Here is a 26,218-nt window from a genome sequence, read left to right as displayed (position 1 = left end):
GATGAGTTGTATATTCTGAAATGTCTCTTTGATTGCCACTGTTGTATTAGGTTGTTAGTTTTTTCACTGACTGCAGTCTTTCTGTTACCCTGCTCAAGCCTGTTTTGTGAATGGAGGATGACAACATGACATGACTTGTCCGTTGGTCTCTTGCTCTTGTAAACAAGCTGTTTTGAACTACAGGATTACTCTCGGCCAGATGTTATCTGGTTATTGGGTCAGTTTCAATACACCTGAGATATGGCTATATGTGAAACCCCAGCAGGTTTGTAGTTTCCAAGATATCCATATCTACACATCTGGTACCAACTGCCATATTGTATTCAATCACTTAAATCTTTTATCTTGCCTGTTCCTGCACTGAATTGCACACATACACATCCCTATGTATTTGCCTGCTTTATACTGCATGTGATGCTGTTACTGAAAAAGCACTCCATTTTGTGAAAAGGATAGATAGATATACCTAATACAGTACATATCTCAACTTTAAATTAATGAAATACCACTCTCAGTTTAATTTTTTCCTGAATTCATAGTTCTAAACTAACTTTATAATCATTGAAGTAAATCATTATACTGAATGCAATTAACATAATTTAACAAAATTGCAACAGAACAAACTTTCTTGTTTAAGGTAATGCATAGAAAAATAATTATAGTGAATTAAATAATGAAAAATAAAACCAATTAAATGTTAAGATGTGGTTTCAACTTCTATTAGTATTTGTATAATTAAAACCAACTAGGGAGGTGGAATAATAAATGAAAGTAACCTTTTTACATATGTATACTTACCTTTTCAATATTATTATAGAAGTCTACATTAGCTGCACACAGATACCGACCAAGCAGAGTAGCATGAGTAGTAAATACAGTCGCAATATTTTTATGGTGAATACGGCACAGAATAAGTGCAATACTACAAAACCATTCATGGAAGTGAGCTATAATTAATGGGTTCCTTGTTTTAGCTGAAGCTTCTTTATTAAACTAAAAAAAAAATTTTAAGCTATAAGAAATACATATTTTAAAATTTATTTTTAATTTAATGAATTAATAAAAAGTTTTTTTTTTTTTTTTTTGGTAGTTGTTGGCGCATTGGCTTCTGAGGCCATAATGCACCTCCCAAGGTTTTTGCAGTACTTTGATCCAAGCCTGAGGCGGGATTCGAATCTGCGACCTTTGGGTTGCTAGGCAGGTACTTTACCCACCTGGCTAGCCCGGTTGGCAATAAAAAGTAATATATATACAAACACACATATATACATACATATAGCACTTTAGAAGGCAACATTTACAACCTAAAAATTCCCAGGATTCCAAAAAAGAGAAAAATTTCAGAAGTAAAGAAATTTCATCGAAACTTCCGAGATTTTTTCAAAATCCCTCCAACATCAATAAGAACACAGGAGGAGCACTGCAACCCACTCAGTACACCTCTTCCCAACAACTTCTGCCTTTCCCACTCGTTCCTCTCCTTCTGCTTTTATTGTTCCCCATATTTTCTCTCTTCTTATATTTTAGAAGAGACAGAAAATATAGGAGTAACTAAACAGTAACCCCAGAGCAACGTATCAACTCTGTGGTACTATCACTAACAGTGGTAGAGAATGAAAAGGACCTGGGGGTAATTGTGCAGGCAGATATAAAGTTTTCTGAGCAGTGCAGATGGGCTGCAAGAGTAGCTCATGGTGTCTTGTCAATGATATACAGGAATTTTTCTAGCAGGGATAAGGAGGTGATTATTCCCTTGTATAAGGCAATGGTTAGGCCACATCTTGAGTACTGTATACAGGTCTGGAGGCCTCATTTCAAGAAGGATGTAGAGCTGCTGGAACGGGTACAGAGAAGGGCAACAAGATTAGTGAATGGAACAAAGGGTTGCTCTTATGAAGACAGGCTTAAGTTTTGCAAATTACGGTGTCTGGAGTCTAGGCACCAGCAAGGTGATCTGATAGAGGTGTATAAAGCCTTGAATGGTTTGAGTATGCTCAATGCCAATGGGATTCTTCCTCTTGCTCAGAATAATTACCTGAGAGGGCATAAATTCAAATTGAGGAAAGACAGATGTAGGATAGATGTGCAGAAATTTGGCTTTAGCCAGCGGGTAGTTGGTTGGGGGAACAGACTTCCATCCCTTGTTGTGGACGTTGATAGCCTAAATAAATTTAAGGCTCAGCTGGACAGGTATTTCGAACGAATGGAGGGATGAAATGGAAGTGGGTTTTTTTTTTTTTTTTTTTTTTGGCTGATGCTGCATAAGCTTGCTTTCTTGCATCATATGCCTCTACTAATGCTAATGCTAATGACAGTAAACATTCTCTATAGTTCTCCCTCCCAAAGCTTACAGGTCTGCTAGAATCGGAAAAATGCCCATTCAGAAACTGGTTCCCATAATAATATTCCAACAACATACCCTTGGCAGCTCTACACCACATGGATTCTAAGAATGGACTGCCATAATACCTTCTCAAAAGGATCCCCAAAGTCTGGAAAATAACATTTTCCAGGCTTTGAGGATTTGTTTCTTAGCAGGGCAGTAGCATTCGTCCTTGTGCTTGTCAGTATTGTTATGGAAGTCTATGTTAGTTATAGAGAGATACAGATTGAGCAGAATGAACAGTAAACACAGCTGAAATACAGAGAATTCAAAAAACTTTGAAGACCAGGTGTCTACAAAGAAATGAAACAACTTTAAAGGCATATAATTTTTCATTGAAGAATACAAAAAGAGGAATATTCACACAGATCATAGTCATTATGCTCGAGTTTTGTATAATGTTTTTTTTATGAAAACCCCAAACACGAGAGGTATTAGAACGTATAGTACTTAGTACTTAGAGGTTGAGAAGACGAAAGAAGATATTTGTTGACATTAGACTTAAACTTCTGAAGACTGCAATTTTCAGGAAATACATATGAATGAAAGTTGTTCCAGAAAACGGCAGTTGAATGAATAAATGAGAAAGATATAAAGTTGGTTCTGTGAGTTTGAAGTTGGACAGTAAATGGATGTTGGCTGGTGGCGGCACGTGTTTGGATTGTTCTGAAAGAGAGAGCAGGAATTATAGAAGCCAATTCAGAAGAACAGTGCCCATGGTAGTATCTGTAGAAAAGGCATGCAGCAGAAACAGTACATCTATGAGGCAGTGAGTGGAGAGACTCTGTTAGAGATGAGTCATTAATTAACCTAACTGTCCTCTTCTGAATGGAATCTTCTAGAAAACTGAGCGAGGTTTTGGTGGCACCATCTTAGATGTGGAAACAATATTCCATGGTAGGGCAGATTTGCGATTTGCACAGTGTGAACAACTGTTTGGAAGAAAAGTAATGCCAAGAGTGAAAGAGAAAACCAAGTTTTTTAGAAGCACAGGAACCAATATTTGTAATGTGCTTGTGCCAAGAGAGATTAGAAGTCAGGGTAATCCCCAAAAGAGATATATCATCTTGCCTAGAAATTGGAGTGTCACCAAAGATAAGCATAGGAGCAGAAGATTCCTTTTTGTGAGATATAAGACAAGACTGAGTTTTAGAAGGATTGAAATCAAATAAGTTGTCTTTGCCCCACTGGAGAATTACCTGGAGATCAGCATTTAAGGAATTGGTAGCGGATATTCAAGACGTTGAAGCTGATTGAGCAGAGCAAGGTTTTTTGAACTGAAGGCTCAGCTGGACAGGTATTTCGAACGAACGGAGGGGTGAAATGGAAGTGGTTTTTTTTTTTTGGCTGATGCTGCATAAGCTTGCTTTCTTGCATCATATGCCTCTACTAATGCTAATGCTAATGACAGTAAACATTCTCTATAGTTCTCCCTCCCAGAGCTTACAGGTCTGCTAGAATCGGAAAAATGCCCATTCAGAAACTGGTTCCCATAATAATATTCCAACAACATACCCTTGGCAGCTATACACCACATGGATTCTAAGAATGGACTGCCATAATACCTTCTCAAAAGGATCCCCAAAGCCTGGAAAATAACATTTTCCAGGCTTTGAGGATTTCTTTCTTGGCAGGGCAGTAGCATTCATCATTGTGCTTGTCAGTATTGTTATGGAAGTCTAGGACAATCTATGGAAATCCTATCCATAGTTTTGCTCTAATCGGCAAAACTATGGATAGGATTTTCAGTCAATAGAAGAAGGACATTAATATAGAAGAGGAAAAAAGTGGGGGAAAGAACTGAACCTTGGTGGACACCAGCATTAGTGGAGAAATTAGAAGAGAGCCATCTACCATTACCCTTGGTGAGCAATCAGAGAGAAAACTCGATAACCAATTACAAAAGACAGTTGGCAAACCATAAGATGGAAGCTTGTTTAGAAGTCCTTTACGCCAAACATGATCGAAAGCCTTTGAGATGTTAAGAGCAACTGCATGTGTTTCACCGAATTTTTTTACTGAATTTGTCCATAAATGAGTAACATAAGCCAAAATATCACCAGTGGATCGACACTGGCAATCGTTGATCAAACAGAAGGTTTCTAGGTAGTTTAAGAGTTAGTGGTTAATTGATTTCTCCATTACTTTAGAAAGAGTAGAAGTAATTGCAATGGGAAATTAATTGGATGGGAGGGATTTGTCACCCTTTTTAGGAACTGGCCGCATATGAGCAAATTTCCAAGCAGAAGGAAAAACACTTTTGGAATAAGAAAGTGAAAAAGGCAGCAAAGAACAGGAGTAAGTTCAGGAGCACAGGTTTTGAGAACAAGTGGAGAAATACCATTAGGAACTGGAGCTTTCTTAGTATCAAGATTTGTCAAAATCTTTCTAACATCCTTTTGACAGAAGACCACAGGAGGCATTGAATGGAACATGTTGGGAATGGCGGGAGGTGTTTTACCAAGATCATTATACATGAGTTGGAAGAAAAATGGGATGCTAGCAGGTCAGCTTTATCCTTGGCTGATGTGACAACAGAACCATCTGGTTTTGACAGAAGTGGGAGCAGAGATGGGCAAAAGTTGAGGCCAATAGCTTTGGCAAGAGACCAGAATGCTCAGCTACCAATAGTGCAAAAAGCAAGTTTTCCTCTCTTAGGCTGTTCAAAATCTAGTTTGGATTGATTAATAACTGCTTTACAATTATTGTGAGCTCTGGTGTAGGCAGAAAATGAAACTGAAGAATTGGAAACAAGCCAATTACGATATTCAACATTCTTCTCTTGAACAGCCTTTACAAATTTATTGGAAACTAAGGTTTAGATAAAGGGTGAGATTTTAAAGTGGAGTGTTGAATAAAGGATTCCATCTAGAATAATTTCACTGACACGATCTGAGCAAATGTTGACATCAGAAGTTTTGAAACAGCAATCCGACCAAAAAAAAAGAAGAAAAGAAATCTTGCGGGTCATCCCATTTTGCATTCTTGTAATGCCAAGCAACACGAGGTTTGGAATAGCCATGAGATAAAGGCTCCATTGAAGAAGAGACAATCACTAAGTTGTGATCTGAGCTGCCTAAAGGACCACTCACTTCGACCGTGTACTTAGAAGGGTTGTTTGTGAGAAAAAGATCAAGTGTGTTGGCTGTATGGTTAGGATTGTCCTTTATTCTGGTAGGCAAATGAACAATCTGTACAAGGTCATTAGTAATTGCAAAAGCCTCAGCATCTCGACCAGCTGGGTCAGTGTGACTGGTAATCGGAAGCCAGGTGCAGCTGTAAACATTAAAATCACCAAGGAAAATTACCTCACTCTTAGGAAAGTTGGACTGGAGAATGTCAAGTGGCAAAGAGAGGAAGTCAGAGAGCTCCAAGTGATTAGTGAAGTTGGGAGAACGGTAGAGAAAACAGAATGAGGTAGAGAGATTTTAAGCCAGAGAAGACCAAAAGGAGGAGATTCCAAATTAACAAGTCTCTGACGGGGAATATCGGAACAGACATATGCACAAGTACTACCATTGAGGCGAAAGGAATCATACAGCGAATAATTTGGGCAACTGAGATGAGCAGTAGTTGAATCAACTGATAACAGAGATTCTGTCAGAAAAAGTACAAGGGATTTGGCAGACTGTTAGTGGAAATGGACATCATTGCGATTAGAACTGAGACCACATATATTTGTGAAATGAACTTGAAGTGTTTGGGAGTTTTAGATCTTTTCACAGATAAGCTTACTCTGTTAGTCTAACAATTCATGGTGTATTCAATAGTAAGAAAAAGTGAGGAGGACATGCTGTATGAAGTAATGAAATTTTTGGATATGGCATACACATGGTAAAAATATTCCCAGATCCATTACATAACATGGCCTTGACAATGCCCCCCCCCCAACAATTTTCCTTGGCGATTTTAATGTTCACAACTCCAGCTGGCTTCCATTTTTCTAGTCACACCGACCCAGCTGGTCGAGATGCTGAGGTTTTTTAAATTGCACAGATTGTTCATTTAACTACAAGAATACCAGACAATCCTAATCATACAGCCAACATGCTTGATCTTTTTCTCACAAACAACCCTTCTAAGTACATGGTCGAAGTGAGAGGTACTTTAGGCACTTCAGATCACAACTTGGTGATTGTCTCTTCTCCAATGGAGCCTTTATCTCATAGCTATTCCCAACCTCGTGTTGTTTGGCATTACAAGAATGCAAAATGGGATGACCTGCGAGATTTCTTTTCTTCTTTTCCTTGGTCGGATTACTGTTTCAAACCTTCAGATGTCAACATTTGCTCAGATCGTGTCAGTGAAATTATTCTTGTAGAAATGGAATCCTTTATCCCACACTCCACTTTAAAATCTCATCCTTTATCTAAACCTTGGTTTTCCAATAAATGTGCTAAGGCTGTTCAAGAGAAGAATGTTGCATATCGTAATTGGCTTGTTTCTAATTCTTCAGTTTCAGTTTTCTGCCTACACCAAAGCTCGCAACAATTATAAAGAAGTTATTAATCAGTCCAAACTAGAGTTTGAACAGGCTAAGAGTAGAAAACTTGCTTCTTGCCCTAATGGTAGCCGAGCATTCTGGTCTCTTGCCAAAGCTATTGGCCATAACTTTTGACCATCTCTGCTCCCAACTCTGTCCAAACCAGATGGCTCTGTTGTCACTTCAGCCAAGGATAACGCTGACCTGCTAGCATCCCATTTTCTTCCAACTCATGTATTAATGATCTTGGTAAAACACCTCCCACCATTCAATCCCTCCTGTAGTCTTCCGTCAAAAGGATGTCAGAAGGATTTTGACGAATCGTGATGCTAAGAAAGCTCCAGGTCCCAATGGTATTTCTCCACTTGTTCTCAAAACCTGCGCTCTTGAACTTACTCCTATTCTTTGCCGCCTTTTTTCACTTTCTTATTCCAAAGGTGTTTTTCCTTCTGCTTGGAAATTTGCTCACATCCAGCTAGTTCCTAAAAAGGGTGACAAATCCTTCCCATCCAATTATCATCCCATTGCAATTACTTCTACCCTTTCTAAAGAAATGGAGAAACCAATTAACTGCCAACTCTTAAACTACCTGGAAACCTTCCGTCTGATCAACGATCGCTAGTATGGATTCCGTCAGTGTCGATCCACTGGTGATATTCTGGCTTATGTTACCCATTTATGGACTAATTCAATGGAAAGGTTCGGTGAAACACAAGTAGTTGCTCTTGACATCTCAAAGGCTTTCGATCGTGTTTGGCATAAAGGTCTTCTTCCATCTTATGGTTTGCCAACTGTTTTTTGTAATTGGTTATCTAGTTTTCTCTCTGATCGCTCACTGAGGGTGATGGTAGATGGCTCTCTGTCTTCTAACTTCTCCACTAATGCCGGTGTCCCCCAAGGTTCAGTTCTTTCCCCCACTCTTTTCCTCTTGTGTATTACTGACCTTCTTCCATTGACTGGAAATCCTATCCATAGTTTTGCCAATCAGAGCACATTGCATTCTACTTTCTTTTTTGGGAAACCTTGCCCTGCTCAATCAGCTTCAACTTCTCGAAAATCTGCTACCAATTCCTTAAATGCTGATCTTCAGGTAATTCTCCAGTGGGGCAAAGACAACTTAGTTGATTTCAACCCTACTAAAACTCAGTCTTGTCTTATATCTCACAATAAGGATTCTTCTGCTGCTGTGCTTATCTTTAGTGACACTCCGATTTTTGGCAAAATGATATATCTCTTTTGGGGGGATTACCCTCACTTCTTATCTCTCTTGGCACAAGCACATTACAAATATTGCTTCCTCTGCATCTAAAAAACTTGGTTTTCTCTTTCACTCTCAGCGTTACTTTTCTTCCAATCAGCTGCTCACTCTGTATAAATCGCAAATCCACCCTGCCATGGAATATTGTTCCCACATCTGGAGTGGTGCCCACAAAACCTCTCTCAGTCTTCTTGATTCCATTCAGAAGAGGGCAGTTAGATTAATTAATGATTCATCTCTAACAGTGTCTCCACTCGCTGTCTCATAGATGTACTGTTTCTGCTGCATGCGTCTTCTACAGATACTTCCCTGAGCACTGTTCTTCTGAATTGGCTTCTATAATTCTCACTCTCTCTTTCAAAACAGTCCGAACACGTGCCGCCACCAGCCAACATCCATTTACTGTCCAACTTCAAACTCACAGAACCAACTTTTCAACTTCCTCGTTTATTCATTCAACTGCCGTTTTCTGGAACAACCTTCCTTCATACGTATTTCCTGAAAATTACAGTCTGCAGAAGTTCAAGTTCAATGTCAACAAATATCTTCTTTCGTCTTCTCAACCTCCAACCCAAGCATGGTACTAAGTACTATAGGTTCTCATACCTCTTGTGTTTGGGGTTTACATAAAAAAAAAAAAAAAAAAAAAAATACACACTATTCGGACTGACTCCAGTCACTGGCAGAGTAGAGGTAGCAAGATTATACACTAGCTGATCTGGAAGCTTCCTAGAGAGTTACCAATAGGTTCGGTCCGGTGTACTAACTAGCAGCCGGCCTGCAAACACCGTTTTAGAGTTGTACCCGTGAAATGTAAGGAAGATTGGATCATGCCATGATGTCCGTCATAACCTCAAAAATCATCAGTCATACTGCATGTGGAAGAGATGGGGAAGGGTTGACTGGAATATGTGAACATAACATCTGGGTACACTGGGATAGGTATGTAATGTGATTTCTGCCACGGTTCGACATCACAGACATTCAATTTGTAGCACAGATTAAATCATGATGGTATTCAGTTTCACTATTCAATTATCCTATGCATGTGCATAGTATAATTTTACCTTTTGATATGAACACCAAATGTTATCTGCTGAACCAAATTAATCTTATATGGATAGAGCTCTATCCATATAAAGCACTTACTGGAATTAATTGTACTGAAACCTATTATTTCTCATCCAACATCCTAGGAATTTCCCTACATGGCTGCTTCAGAACACTGCCAATTGATTCATCCCTAGATACAAGTCTCTTTGGATTGGTAGTGCTTCACCACACGTTTTATGGAATCATCATTGTACCAGGGCTGGTGACTTTAATTCAGCCATCAATTTCATTGAGGTGTATAAGGCCTTGAATGGATTAAGCAAGCTCAATGCTAATGAGATTCCCCCTCCTGCTCAGATTACTCAGATTACTTAAGGGGACATAAATTCAAATTGAGGAAAGACAATTGTAGAATAGATGTGCAGAAATTCGCCTTTAGCCAGCTGGTGGTTGATAGTTGGAACAAACTTCCATCTGTTGTAGTGGAGGTCAGCAACTTAAATAAGTTCAAGGCAGAATAAGTTTAAGGCCTTGAACTTAAATAAGTTCAAGGCCTTAAACTTTGTTTGTGCCTTGAACTTAAATAAGTTCAAGGCACAAACATTTTGAGCGAATGGATGGGTGAAATGGGAAGGGTTTTTTTTTTTTTTTTTTTTTTGGCTGATGCTATATAAGCTTGCTTTCTTGCATCATATGCCTCTACTAATGCTAATAATCAGCACACATTTCACTTTCTTTTGTAGAATCATCAATTCAATCAGTGAAACACACTATATAAAATAAATTGTATTTATTTTATATAATGTTTGGAAACATTTACACTGCTCTATCATTAATATCCAGACACCTGCCTTTAGACAAAAAAAGAGCTTTTATTGTGTTATTTAATATTTTGTGCTGAAACCTTTTGCTTTCATGACAACCTTCAATCTTCACAGCATACTCTCAATCAGCTTTTTATAAATGTCAGGTGATATGTTCCTCCACTCGTCCTTTAACGCAGCCACCAGTGCGGCCTTGTTTTTTGGGCCATCTCGATGTGCAAGTACCCGACGATCCAATACATCCCAAAGATGCTCAATAGGGTTCAGATCAGAACCCAGGGCTGGCCAATCCAACTTTTCCACACCGATGTCCTCAAACCACTTTGTCACGACCCGAACAAACTGGGTCTTCGGGGAAGACCAAAGAAACCTGGGTCTTCCCCGAAGAACTGCCATACTGTTGGAAGTGCATAATTGTCCAGGATGTCCTGGTATTGCGCAGCATTCGTGGTTTCTTCTATAATGACTAATGGGCCCAAGTCAAACCATGAAAGGAGCCCCATACCATGACACTGCCTCCACCAAACTTCATTTTGTTGGGAGGATACAATCAGGAAGGAACTGTTCCCCTGGCATTCGCCACACCCAGGAATGGCCATCAAACTGGTAGAGTGCGAACTTCAACTCATCTGTTCATAGGACTGCTTTCCACTGCTCTACAGTCCACGATTCGCACTCCTTACACCAAGTTAATCGGTGTCTAGCATTTGTTGAGGTGATCAATGGTTTGTGAACAGCTGCACGACCATTGTATCATGGAGTGTCCTTCGTAATGTACTAGTGCTGAAATTAGTCCCAATACTCTCAGAAGGTTTGTATAACTTGAGACAATGGCAAATTATAATTTGAGCACACAGTTCTTCGCAGAATTCTCTTCTCCTGTTCTGTTAGTTTTGGGGATTTACCAGGCCGTTGTTTGGCAGATTCAGTCGCATTCCTCTTTCATATGCATATGATGCCACTAACTGTTACTCTATTAATCCCCAGAGTAACTGCTATGTCTCGTACAGAATGCTTGCTTATGTGGCATCTTATTATCATTCCACGTTGGAAGTCTGTTAATCTGTTGAATGTGTCATCTTGCATGCCCACTTTTGCAATTATCTGTTTGAAGTCTAGTGTGCATATTTATAGCAGGTTCTGTGATGTGTTGCATGCATAGGACCTATTTCACCATCCATGGAAGGGTGTCCGGATATTAATGGTAGGGCAGTGTATATATTGTATATATAAAAGTTATAAGGATTTAAAGTTGCTCCATTTCTATGTAGACATCCTTATCTTTATGGCGAATACAGCACAAAATAAGTAAAAGTTCTACTATAAAGTTATAAAATAAGTTACTATAAAGATACTATAAACTATAAAATAAGTTACTATAAAGATACTATAAACTATAAAATAAGTTACTATAAAGATACTATAAACTATAAAATAAGTTACTATAAAGATACTATAAACTATAAAATAAGTTACTATAAAGATACTATAAACTATAAAATAAATTACTATAAAACTATTTGTAGAGATGAATTAATATTTGAATTAATGATTTGCCTTTTGGGCTGAAACTTCATTAATCTGAAAAAAAAAAAAAAAAATGAAATGGTTATAAGTAACATCCTTTTTAAAATTTATTGGTCATATAATAAATTAACAAAAAAGTAAAATCATTCAGAGCATCTTGGAGGCCAATACCTTCAACCTAAAAGCTTCCAGAATTCTAACAACATAAAAATACTAGTTGAGCAACTTCCTAGACCACCATAGCATCTTTTAACAAGATAATGGTCCAAGTTGACCCCGGGGGCTCACATCTGGTGAGTATGGGCTTGGCACACGAAGGGTCCTGAGATATCATCATTCTTCTCTTTCTTGATGATTCCCTTTTGACTGTCTCTCTCTCTCTCTCTCGCTCGCTCGCTCTCTCTCTCTCTCTCTCTCTCTCTCTCTCAGGATAACTCGGGAATTTTTTTTTTTTTTGGATGGTGCAGCATAAGCCTCGACTTCCTAGCACCACATAGCTAATAATAATAAGTCATAGAGTGTAATAAAATACATATATATATATATATATGGGTCCACAAACTTTATATATATATGCACATATATGCATATGTTTCTCTGTGTCTGTATATATATCTATGACTACTGAGTTTTCTGAAAAGAAAATTAATTCAAAGTTTTATTTTTAAAACAACTCAACTTTATTCTTATTTTAATAAATATATAATTAATAACTTTATTTATCATCAATTTGCTATACACAGAATGAATAATTTGACCAGTTCCAGAGGGTCCATTTCACAGACCCCATGGAACTGGTCTACAGACCCCCAGGGATCCAAGGACCCCAGTTTGGGAATGCTGCTCCAGACAATGGGCTATTATACTACTCTATGACAATGTTTTAGAGAGCTCTTCCTCCAAAAGCATCTTGTTATTTATTATTACAGTAAAAGTCTGAAAATCCGGACTGCTCGGGGACTGGCTCGATCCAGATTTTCCGGATTCTCAGGTAGTACTTTTAAAATTCAAATTTAAGATGGAATAAAGAAGAGATGACCAGGTAAATTTGGATAGTCTATTCATTAGCAAATAAAGCATGCTTCATTTATCGAAACAAGCGGTTTTAAAGAAAAATAAAGATAACACCCGACAAAGATGTAAACGTAAAAATTTTCGCCAGAAAAAAAAAAAAAAAAAAAAGAGCGTGTAATACTTGAAATTGTGTTTAAAAATGAACAATGTAAAAGAAAAATACAGTATATAAATGAAAGCAGAAGATACATATTTTATATAAATTAATTATATGTTTTTACTTTATTAACAAAATAAAGTTTTGTATGAAAATTTATATTCATATAAAATACAAAGTTCAAAAAACCAATCAAATATTTATTCATTCATTTCCGCAATTTCTGTTGCATCTGTTGCACTGCTTGTGGATGGAACACTTGCAGCCTCTACTCTATCTGCCGCACTTCTTGATGCTTCTATTGCTTTCTTTAAATACTTTCATATATCATCTTGTTTACGACTTTGTAATTTCTTTGTGATAAAATTATTATGCACCATGTGTGCATGCATGACGTCTTGAAGACTGAAATCACGTTTCTGTTCCATAAATTTAATTTACTTTTCTTCATAAATGTTTCAATTGACTTTTCTTCAGTAGCTCAAGATATCTTTTCTTCTTCAACTTTGTCATTTTTTTCACCAGATTCTTCTGAATAATTCTATCTTCTTCTATCTTATCAGGAGTTATAATGCTTTGAATAATTTCTTGATCAGTGAAAGTCGCTGCAACTTCGACATCATCTTCAATGCGTATCCACTCTTCTATGTCACCAGCATTAAGTTTGAGTAGAGGGTTGTCTTCCGTACATAATTTAACAGTTTCCATCAGTTCTTTCACTTCAGATGCCTTCATCTTTATGTGAAATCCTTGAAAATCTTCATTTTGATCAGATTGTAGATCTGCAAACATCACGTTCAGCCATAACTTTCACAATGCTCTTAAAAGAGTTACAGGCTTGACTGTATTCCATGCAGTCGCGAGTGAAAATGTTGCCTCTTTGATTGTAAAACTGCATTGAAATTCTGAAGGGTCGATATTCTTGATCATGAACAAACCAATCCCAAAATATATCTTTGTCCATCCAAACATTCTTTTGGGCTTTATAGGTCACAGGTAAGCGCACAATTCCATTTAGGGCCCGTGGGCACTGAAATTTGCCAATCACCAAACTGCATTGGCACACATAAGAACAGTTATTCTTTCCTTATTAAGCTTAAACCCTGTTGCATTTTGTTTTTGGTTTCCAGCCAAAGTTTTTGTGGGAAAACACTTCCAGTAAACTGCTGTTTCATCAGCATTATAAATTTGATTGGCTGTAAGGTCATAGTCAGATACAATTTTTTCAAATCTTGCACTATATTCTGTTGCTGCTTGCGTATCAGCTGACTGTCTTTCTCCAGCAATATCTGTCTAATACCATGATGAGTCTTGAAATTCCTAAGCCAGCCATCACTAAATGTGCACTCTGATTCAATGTTCATTTGCTCCTTAAAAGATCTTGCTTTGACAATAAGCATTGGCCCAGAAATTGCCATACCTTCCGATCGTTTTAACAAAAACCATTTGTACAACACTTTATCAAGATTCTCTAATTTTGGCCAATGTAAACTTTTTTCTCTCAGCAATTTTATTGTAAAGCTCAGACGAGGCTGTGAATTCTAGAATTTTATTCTTTGCCTTTTTTATACAGTAAACTGCAGACTTTCCATTAGAACAGCATTGGCACCTCCATAGCCAGGTGGGCAGGAGCAGCAGTGCGTAGCACACGCTTCTTGATTAAACCGGGGTTCGAGCCTGTGACCACCAAATGTGGAGGATGCGGAAAGATCAGGGAATGACTGCCGCATATCCCCGGAGCAATATGGCCTTAGTTGCTAATGCTCCTAAAAATCAAATACCAACAACAGCATTGCTCACACCACTTTCTAGTTTCTTAATTATTTCACGTTTGTCACTCAGTTTCAACGTGTTCTTCTTTCTCTTCACACCATGAAATTTATCTATTTTAAGAGCCATTATTATGGGCTTGTAAATACGTATGCTATATATGGTAAATGGAAAGAGTAGGAGAAAAATTATAGCGTTATTTGATTGTTCCTTTCAAAATGGCAACCGTGAGCTCGCTTGTTGTTGCTGGGCATCCGTGGCACTCACACATGCGTGTGCGCACACACACACACACACACACACACACACACACACACACACACACACACACACACACACACACACACACACACACACAAGTCCACTAAATTTAAAAAGTTTGTGAGTTTTCGAAAGGTCCGGATTCTCGGGTAGTCCGGATTTCTGGCATCTGGATTTTAGGACTTTTACTGTATTTATTAACAGTTATTTATTCACCTGTATAACTTATAAAATGTCCTTCCTCCAATATATAATTACAATATCTATAAAAATGTATTAATATTAAATTAACAAGGTTCAAGCTATAAGGTTAAAGTTCCATTATGGCAACAAAATATTACCTGTGTAGGCAAAACACATTATGCTCTCGGTTGAAGTTGATGAAATACTCATAAACACAGCAAAACAAGTATAACAAAGATTTTTTAGACCGATAGTGTTACAAATTTGAGCTAAACAAATAAAAAACAAACACACCAAAGAAGAGTAATAAGGCTGATGAATACTAGATTTAATGGAATTTTTTTTTAATGAAAACTGCAAATGCAAAATGGTATTAGAATCTACAGTAATTAGTACTGTGCATAGGTTGAAGTTTCAAAAGACAGAAAATAACTGTGATATTAGACTTGAAGTTCTAGGTTGTAATTTTTGGGAAATACATGTGGAACCAGAGAACAGGGGGGATAAATGAGAAAAGGAAAGTTCTATCTGAGAGCTTGGAGCTGGATAGTAAATGGATGTTGACAGGTTCAGGCATGCATCTGGACTGGTTGGAAAGAGAGTGGGAGAATTACAGATGAAAATTCAGAACAACAGTGCCCATGAAAGTATCTATAGAAATAGCATGCAGAAGAAACTGAAATTTTACGAGATGGAGTGGAAAGACTTTGCAAGAGATGGCTCATCAATTAACTTGAGTGCATTCTTTTAAATATAATCTAAGAGCTAGAGAAAGGTTTAGGAGGCACCATCCCAGATGTGGAAATATTATTCTGTGTCGGGGCAGATTTGAGATTTGTACAGGGTGAGTAGCTGTTCAGAAGAAAAAAAGAAAACTATTTTTTTCGATGGAGAGGAAGCAAAATTTATGATGTGCTTCATAGTCAGAACCAGGCAATCCTACGCCAGGGGCAAAAGTGTTATAAGTATGCCCCCGTTAGATGCAGATAGTCAACCTTTCAGTAGTGTAACTAGGGTCATCGATGCCCGGGGGCAATATGTCTTCCTGGCACTCCTGAAGCTCGTCACCCAGGAAAATCCCCCCCATATGCACCCCCAATTGCTACACCTCTGCAATATTTATGAATTTATAAAAATTACTATTGCAACAGTCTACAATTTGCATATATTAATTAATAAAATAATTTAAACAATACAATGAATATAACAAAACAAAAATATCAATGAAAAAGAAACTTACAAATATTTATTTCTATCTACAGAGAATTTAATTCTATATAAACTACAAATAGTTAGTTAAGTTTATATATCTGATATAAAATCATAGAAAACAAAATATTGCAAAATATAGTACTTTTAACATTATAACATAAACTAAAAATATGCAACGAAGGTGTATTATTTTAATTGAATTTTTCTCGCTTTGAAGGACCTTTCACAAGACGCTACTGTTATAGGCAGGGTAAGAAAAATTCATAGTGCTATTTCTATTAGATAATACTCATGAATGAATTGGAGAAGTTGTAAAGGGGTTACGGATTTTATATCCTGCAGAATTGATAAAACATGATTTTTCAAATATCTATAGAAATAGCATAATTTCATTGAGTTAATTTCATAATTTCTTTGCAGTATTTTAATGCAAGGTCAGAAGCAGCCTTCTGCAAGTCAGATTTATTAATTAATGCAAGTGAAGTTCCAAATATAAAATCAAAATCTGAAGAAATAGTATTCAGTTTTTCAAATCTAGTTCTTAAGCCATTCATAAGAACATCCAAAACATATTTAATTTCAAAACAAAATTGTTGTTCGGCAGATAAATTAAAACCATCTGAAGATTTGTAGTGTCACTCTTTTTTCTTCTTTCATCTGGAAATGTAACTGGTATATCCATTTTTTCTGCTGTGTTCAGCAGCATATCCAAAAATATCTTGAAATTCACTTTCCCGTATTTCTTGGAGATTTTTTATCAATCCGCTTATTAATTGGGAAGAGTTGTGTATGCAAAGCTTTGTAGCTTGTATTGCTTTATTTACAGTCAATATTATGAAGAATTTTGCCTGTACACTTTATATTTTCCCACCATATTGGCCCCATTATCATATCCCTGTCCCCTTACATTATTAATGTTAAGCCCATCCTTTTCTAATTTGGTAAGAATTTCTGTTGCCTATCCAATGGCAAACTTCTTTACTTTCTGTAAAATCAGTGAAATTCTCTTCTATTGATATTTTTCTGTCAATAATTTGCACATATCTAATTAATTGAGACATTTGTTCATGACGTGATAAATTGGGTGTGCAATCAATTACCAAGGAGAAGCACAGTACTTAATTTTTGAAATAACACTGGCCCAAATTTCATTTCCAATTAATCATATAAATTAGTCTTGAATTTTATGTGATAAATAATTAGACATCACGCCCTCTATCCCTTCATCAATGTCGTTTATGAAAATTAAAAACAACAGTGGTCCTAATACTGATCCTTGGGGAACCCCACTTCTTACATCAACCCAATCTGAGGAATAGCTATTTATCACAACCCTCTGCCTCCTGCCCTGAAGCCATCCTTCTATCCATCTAAGGACTTTCCCAGTGATTCCAACCTGTTCCAGCTTATAAAGCAACTGCTCATGTGGGACTGAGTCAAAAGCTTTGCTGAAATATAAATAAACAATGTCGAAATTATTCCCTAAATCCAGCTCGTGAGTGACCCTTTCGAAATAGCGAACCAGATTTGTTAAACATGATTTTCCCTTTACAAAACCATGCTGAGTATCCTTGAGAATTTCAATTCGATCCAAATGATCCTGAATTCCACCCTTGATCATTGCCTCCATGATTTTCCCTACTACTGAAGTCAGACCGACAGGTCGATAATTTCCAACTTCACTTTTAGAGCCACCCTTATGTATGGGAGATACATTTGCACTTTTCCAATCCAAGGGAATCTCCCCAGAGTCTAGTGATGCTCGCATAATTAGCCTCAATGGTTCAATGCACTCGCTTGCCGCCTCTCTTAAGATTATAGGGTCTATTCCATCAACTCCAGGAGCCTTACTGGTCTGTAGGCTCGAAAGTTTTTTCTTTAATAATCTTGCGAAATTTCAATATCATTAATTACATATTTTTTAACTTCGCTCCCACAATTTCCCATTGCCACAAAAGGCTTTTCATTTGTAAATATCGATGCAAAATAACTGTTGAGTTCATCTGCAACGGCAGCTGGTGTATTTATTACTATCCCCTTTCCCTTACGTGAAGGTCCAATCTGGTTCGTCCTGCTCTTCTTGGCATTTATATATGTGAAGAATTCTTTATCCCCCCTCTTTGCTCTGTTTGCTAGTGATTTCTCATAAACTGCCTTTGCCTGTCGAACCTTTTCTGTGGCTCTATTACACATCACCTTGTAGCTGTTATAGGCTTCAGTACTTTTTATTGCTCTGTAACCTTTCCATGCCACCTTTTTCCTGCTCAAGTAATGCGGCAACTTCACTATTCATCCAACTTGGAACCCTTCTCGTGGAGTATTTTTTTAATGGTATATACGCATTCAAGGCATCTGTGATTAATATTCCAGCTTTCGGATTCCCAACTATCTCATTTGAACCTCTTAATACAAGGCTATGTTTTTCACAAAATAATATTGTGACCAGAACAATTTTAAAAATTCTTCTCCATTTTTCTTTCTCTGTTTAAAATTGCTTTTTGTATAGCATCATCAATAAGTTCAGAATTTTTTAGACTCTTTTCCATCGATTTCCATTTTAGAAAGTGTTCATGGTGTTAAAGAATTTTTCGTGATTTGGAATACATCTATGTAAGTGTTTCCAAGAGGAAAAGGCTTTCTGTGAATTAACTAGTGAAGGTACATTGCCAATATTTTTATTAGTTCCAAATAAAATGCATGGAAAACAATACAAAGATTTAGTTTCTTTGGAGTAAATCAGCCAATTTCTGTCTAAAATTCACCATTAGCAAGTTTTTTTTCAAACCATCCAACAGAAAATCAAAGTCCATCCTTGGATAAAGAATAATGGAATCCTCATCTTTGCCTTGATCCAGTCCATTTTCTATTAAAAAGCATCTTATTTTACAAGAAATATTTGATGGCCAAGGTGCGCGATTCAGTATGATATGATTATTATTTTCATTTTTTAAAATCTGAGGGGACTCGTACTCTGACTCAGTTTTCTGGTCATTTTCAGAATTATTATTATTATGTTATAATAATAAGCACATCAGAGCTAGGGCGCCTCCATAGCCAGGTGGGAAGGAGCAGCAGTACGTAGCACACTCTTCTTGATTAGACTGGGGTTCGAGCCCGTCACCACCAAATACGGAGGATGCAGAAAGGTCAGGGAATGACCACCGCATATCCCGGAGCAATATGGCCTTAGTTGCTAATGCTCCTAAAAACCAAATAACAACAACAACAACATCAGAGCTGGAACTAGGGTGGGGCCAGCAGGGTGCCAGCCCCAGGGGCGCCTCCGTAGCCAGGTGGGAAGGAGCAACAGTGCATAGCACACGCTTCTTGATTAGACCGGGGTTCGAGCCCATCACCACCAAATACGGAGGATGCGGAAAGGTCAGGGAATGACCACCGCATATCCCGGGAGCAATATGGCCTTAGTTGCTAATGCTCCTAAAAACCAAATAACAACAAGAACAACATCAGAGCTGGAACTAGGGTGGGGCCAGCAGGGTGCCAGCCCCAGAGGCGCCTCCGTAGCCAGGTGGGAAGGAGCAGCAGTGCGCAGCACACGCTTCTTGATTAGACCGGGGTTCGAGCCCGTTACCACCAAATACGGAGGATGTGAAAAGGTCAGGGAAGGACCACCACATATCCCAGAGCAATATGGCCTTATTTGCTAATGCTCCTAAAAACCAAAACAACAACAACAACAGCCAGCCCCAGGTGCAGCATTTTAAGGGCACATTCGACCGGTTATATATTTTAAAATTGCTTCATTTTTGATTTAATTACAGTTGGGCCTATGTTTAACAAACTTCTTTATAGTGAATTTTTTGAATTCCTTTTGGTAATTACATTTAAAAGTTTCTGTAAAATGAAGAAATTTTCAATATAACGAACGGATAACTTTGTATGCTTTGTTTCCACCTCTGGCCTTTAGGCAATTTAAGCAATTAGAAAGTGCAAATTAAAGGTTAAGGGGATTACTGTTCTACAATCTAAGTGGAACTTAAAATGTATGCAGTATCCTACATACTGAGAAGTCATGCAAGTCAACTGCTTTCTATAGCCAGTCAAAAGATTAAGGCGTATTCCTGTTACGGATAATAGCTTCTGGTCAACTTGTGTTCTTTGTTTTAAATAAAAATAAAAATTTTATTAAAAGAAATGCCACATTATCTTTGTACGTGCTACTTATGATTCCAGAAAATTTTGTGAGAGTGAAAAAAATTATAAATTCAGGATTTATAATCACTTATGGAAAAAATTTTATCAGGGAGGAACAGTGTTTTACAAATTTTGAAAATAACAGAGAAACTCCAATTACAAACTTCTAAAAAGTATGGTCCATTTTCTGAGCTTTTTTGGCTTATCCTCCAGTGCTAGCCAGTTGGCGAGTTGGCAGTTGTATTTTGCTTGCACAAATGTTCAAGTGTGAGTAGTCACAGGTTAAAAGAAATAAAAGTGTAATTAAAATTTTGTTATTCAGTTGTTTCATCTCCACATTAAAAAAAAAGTAAATTTTTAATAAATTGTTATCAACAAACCTTTCTTTTCTGTATTTTTATTTCTTTTAGTTGAACCGTAACCATATATTTTATTTTTATAGGTTATAATGTTATTATTAGTTATTTAAACTATATGTTTTAGAATTTTATTTTTGTCTCATTTTCAAAATGAGTTTAGACACAGTAATCAAATTGGGAGGGCGTAGTTCTCCTTGTTAATTTTTTTGAGTAAAGAGTTTCCCTTGATAATTTTTTGAGCAGAACATTTTCCTTGTTAAAATACTTTTTTATACTACAAAAATGAAGATTGTGAGCAAATTCCTATTTAAAATAATGTATTATCGTGTTTGTCTTTTTTTTATTTCAATTTGTGCATATGCCTGAATGAAACAATTTTTTTAAAATGCTGTTTAAAAACCAGCATTTTTAAAAATTGTTTGATTCTAGTCTACAATAAATGATGTTATTTATTTGGCTGTGCTCCAAATTTAATTAAAATAAAAAATCATTAAAAATTTTTAATTTATAAGTAAGAATAAGATGTCCAAACGACCAAGTGAAGAAAAATTTCAAAAGAAGAAGTTGAGGGCAGAAGAAGCAAAGAAATTGTCAGATAATTTTCAAAATTGGTTTGCGCCAGTAGAGATTACTGACCACAATAAAGAAAACCCTGTTAGCCGTAATTCAATTATTCTTGAAGCCGAAAAAAATTTTTGCAAAACAAATCCAAATCATTCCCTCTTGGTGAGTAGAGATCTTGCAGAGATTCAAATCATTCCCTCTTGGTGAGCAGTCACAGGGAAGACTAGCTATCCAATTGTGAAAAACAGTAACTTAAGATTCGAGCTTATTTAGAAGACCTTTATGCCAAACATAATAAAAAGCATTAGAAATAACAACCAAGAGCAATTAGAAGTCATGGTAATTGCTAATAGAGATATCTGACCTTGTCTAGAAATCTGAGTGTTGTTAAAGAGCATAGGGACAGTAGGCTCTATTTTGTGAGCAATAAGACAGGGCTGAGTTTTAGAAGAATTGAAGTTAATTAAGTCTTTTTTATCCTATTGAAGAAAAAGAATTAACTGGAGATCAGCATTTAAAGAATTGGTGGGGGGATACCTGAGAAGTTGAAGTGGTGCTTGTGTAGTGAACTTGGGCTGCAGTGAAGGGTATGGGTATGAGCAAGGTTTCTCAAACTGGATCTGATTTCAGTTTTTATAGCACATGGGTTTATCATCAGCAAAACTATGGATAACATTGGGTAGGATAGGATTTCTAGTCAGTGAAAGACAATTGTTTATATATAAGAGGAAAAGAGTGGGAAAAAGATCTGATGAACTTTAGGGATCAAATACAGAGATCCAAATCTTTCCCTCTTGGTGAGCAGTCACAGAGAAAACTGGCTATCCAATTGTGAAAAACAGTAACTTAAGATTGGAGCTTATTACTCATTGCTATTGTAAAATTTTGCTATTAAAATGCACTGTTTTTTAATTCTTTCTTTATTTTCTCATTATAGCTATGAGGGTTTATATCCATATTTCTTATGAACAAATTCAACCGTATAACTATATCCAAAGTAGAAAGAGAGTTTTATATATATATTAAAAGAGAGTTCTTACTGCATCTAAAAACCAGGACACAAGATAACCAAAAATCAGAGAATCATCAGCTTCTGTATCACCTACTGGTATACCGATTCCTATGGTTTTAAACAGGTCATCTTTCCATTCTCTTAATTTCAAATTTGCTGAGCTGATATCAAAAAGTATAACGCTAGGATAACCATCAATTAGCCATCGTCCAAATACTACCTGGAACATATACATAACATTCACTAAATATTTAATATTCAATTGGTATAAGAAATACATATACAAGCTTTATTTACAATGTATAATTATAGATAGGAGTGTGAAAGAATATTAATTTTTATATTACCTGAAGCTGATGACATGATACCAGAGGCAGTAGAAAGGACAGAATAGTTAAGTCACTCCATCACAGTTTGGAAACAGTTCAAGTTATAAGAAAGCTTAAATGATGTGGCATGCAGTCTTAAATGAGGTCAGTCATAATTGCTTATGCAAAGTTATAATTATTGGCAGCTGGTATAGAATTTGAATGGGTAATATTTCTGGAATAGTTAAATGGGTAATACTTCTGGACTAGTTTACTTCTATTCTAGAATACTAGATGGAACTAAACTAGTCCAGAAGTATTACCCATTCAATCTCCATAGCAGTTTCCACTGACATATTTTGTATATAACAAAAACTGTATACAGGCAGTTCCCACTTTACAAGTTCCCAGGTTTATGAGTTCTTTTTTTTAAGTATCAACAAAATCGAAAATATGAACATTAATTGCAATAAGTAAACGCTAAACATTCATAAATACGGCATTTCAAGCCACGCCCATAGCTATACAATACTACAGTATAGCTATGTGTACTATTGTGCATTTGTTTGTTCAGGTAGATGAGAGCATCTCACTCACTCACATAACTTAAAGCTGTTACCACACTGACGTTACAAAGAGTGGTTGTGTTGCTCTTCATTTTCACTGTCTTGTCTTATTTCAAATTTATCCTGCTTATTAATACTGTACAGTATGCCAAAACAAAGAAATACTATGAGAGTGCTATTAATAAAAAGAAACTACGAAGAGGAATAACATTGGAAACAAAATACGAGATCATAAGCAAACGTGATCTCATTATTCTTCATCATCATTGACTGATGATGATGAAGAATAAACATTCTTTAACATTTGTATGACATATATAATTTCTTTATTATTATAATTTGCTTGATTTTAAAAGCTCTGTTTTCATTTCTTAGGATAAATAAATCATTTTTTAAGCATAAACTACTGTTTCGTTGACCTTTATTTAACATTCCTATAGTCGAATTTCATTGTTGTGAAGGTAACCATTTTTAACATTACATCTATAGGAAATGAATTCCCACTTTACAAGTTTTTGCTTTAGGAAGAAAACTCATAAATTAACTCATAAAGTCGAGAACTTCCTGTATAGCTTTTTGTCATCAAACCTGTTCTAAAAGAATTTGAAATGTGGATGATGATAACTTTATCATAAATATTTCTTTAAACTCTCCTAAAAACAGTAAAGTTACACCCTTCACAGATTTGGCCATCGGTTAGCTCAATAAAATGGTCCAGAGAAGAGCAACAAGAATAGTTAGAAACACAAAAGGATATTTTTAGCAAGAAAGGTGCGGTTCTCTAAATTGCAGTCTCTGGAAACTAGGCACCTGAACAGTGACCTAACTGAAGTGTGTAGGTTTTTAAAGGATTAACTAAACTAGATGTTGACAGCATCTTTACTCATTGTCAGACAACACACGAGAGGACATAAATTTAAAATGAGAAAGAATGATTGCAGAATAGATATGCAGAAATGTTTTCAGCCAGAATAATTGACTGGTGGAAAAAAATTCCATCTGGTATTGTGGAAATGGATAGTTTGATTAATTTAAAGAAATGGGCAAATTATTAGAAGGAATAAGCAAACAAATTGGAAAATTATTTTGTTATGGTTGACTGTATAAGCTTGCTGTTTCTCAAATGGCACACAAGGGAACATATATTTAAATTGGAAAGTGTTTATTACAGAATAAGTGCAGGTATATCAGCCAGAGAATAATCAATTGTTGGAATAAACTTGCACCTAGTGTTGTGTAAGTGGTTAGTTCAGATAAATTTAAAGAAAGTTTGGAAAAATCATTAAAAGGAAGCAATGGGCAACTAAAGTTGGTGATTCTTTTTTTTTTTTTTCTTTCTGTTTTTTAGGAGGTGTTGTATAAGCTTTGCTTCCTTGCATCATGTTGCCAATACTAATATTAAAGATGACAATATAACAACAAAACTAAACAGAAAGGGCAATTTGTTTGTTATTCTAAAGTACAATATTTCAGCACATGTACGTTTCCACAAATGAATCAAATGAACTTTACTGCAACAAAGAAATGAATTACAAGCATGGGGCAGCTTTAACAATGGAAAATGACATTGTGATTATGAAGTACTTTTTTAAAAAATTGCAACTGTCATTACAAATATGATATTTTATTAATATAAACTAGATAGCATTAATAACCAGGGTAAATTCTATTCAACGAAAAATGTTCCTAGATGCCCTCAATTGATGTGCAACCTATTCGTGGGAGCTTTTGGGTTTATAGAACAAATGCACTCCTTATCATTATATTATCTTTCAAAAAATATTGGAAAAAAAATGTCATCTACTATGATGATTTGCATTTTTAAAAACACTGTTTAATGTTTCAAAAACAATTTTTTTAAGAAAGTTTTATGAGGTTTTAAAAAAATTACCTTAATTCCTTGGGTTTTCATTGCCTTTAGAGCATTATCAAAAATATCACTTGGGGGATCCACAATTTCAACTTCAGCTCGCACAGGGTTTTCTTTATATGGCCCAATCAAGCAGTACTGATCTCCAAGTTCTGCTGTACTGATATTAGATTTGGATCTTATAACTGTGTGAATACCACCAACTAAAAAAAAAAAATAAAATAAGGAAATATATTTTAGGTAAGGACTTAGGATAAAAATACAAGCTACTGCCCTCATATACACTAACAGCCCAGAGTGTGGAAAATTTTAGTTGTAGGAATGTAGTAGTAGTGGCACATGATGCAAGAAAGCAAGTGTAGGAGCTTATGCAGCATCAGCCAAAAAAAAAAAAAAAAAAAAAAATCACACCATTCCCTCCAAATGCCTGTCCAATTCCTCCTTAAATTTATTTAACCTATCAACTTCCACAACGACAGATGGAAGTTTGTTCCAGCAATTAACCACCCACTGGCTAAAGGCAAATTTCCGCACATCTATTCTACATCTGTCCTTTCTTAATTTTAACTTATGTCCACGTAGGTTCGTAATCTGAACAAGTGGAAGGATCCCATCAGAATTCAGTGTGCTCAACCCATTCAAGGCCTTATAGACCTCAACCAGATCACCGTGCAGGTGCCTAGTCTCCAGCCACTGCAATTTGCAGAACTTAAGCCTCTCTTGGTAAGAGAATCCCTTCATTCCCCTCACCAATTGTGTTGCTCTTCTCTGTACACGCTCAAGCAAATCTACATCCTTCCTAAAATGAGGCCTCCAGACCTGTACGCAGTACTCAAGGCGTGGCCTGACCATTGCCTTATACAGAGGGACAATCACCTCCTTTTCCCTGCTAGCAAAATTCCTATATATCATTGACAAAACCCCATGACCCGCCCTAGCAGCCTGTCTGCACTGCTCAGAAAACTTCATATCTGACTGCACAATTACTCCCAGGTCTTTTTCATTTTCTACCACCTTAAGTGTAGTACCACACAGTTGGTACGTTTCTCTGGGGTTACTTCTACCCATATGCAGTACTTTGCATTTGTCAAGGTTGAACTTCAGTTGCCACTTCTTAGCCCATCTGCCCAAATTATCCAGATCCTGTTGCAGTAGCACACTGCCATTACTGTCATTAACAACCCTGCCAACCTTTGTGTCATCTGCAAACTTCGACATTAAGCCTGATAGTATGTGAACAGTATATGACTAAAAAATAT

The 26,218-nt window shown here is 36.4% G+C and overlaps 1 protein-coding gene across 1 annotated transcript in view; it reads right to left on the bottom strand.

Annotated features, from left to right (window-relative positions):
* LOC150079882 (glycogen [starch] synthase-like) overlaps positions 1–26,218 on the bottom strand; it is a 143,026-nt gene that overhangs the window by 97,274 nt on the left and 19,534 nt on the right. Inside the window, exons 3-5 of the mRNA XM_090383602.1 lie at positions 24,981–25,162; positions 22,244–22,435; positions 799–993 (exon numbers count right to left, since the gene is read on the bottom strand). Coding sequence (XP_090239728.1) covers positions 799–993; positions 22,244–22,435; positions 24,981–25,162 — 569 coding nt within the window. The remainder of the gene's footprint in view (positions 1–798; positions 994–22,243; positions 22,436–24,980; positions 25,163–26,218) is intronic.

This window comes from Mastigoproctus giganteus, chromosome 10 (genome assembly GCF_048544385.1).
Source record: "Mastigoproctus giganteus isolate SK-2022 chromosome 10, ASM4854438v1, whole genome shotgun sequence".
Classification (NCBI taxonomy): domain Eukaryota; kingdom Metazoa; phylum Arthropoda; class Arachnida; order Uropygi; family Thelyphonidae; genus Mastigoproctus; species Mastigoproctus giganteus.
Note: the sequence above shows the minus strand (reverse complement) of the source record. Positions and strands in the feature narration are given on the sequence as shown.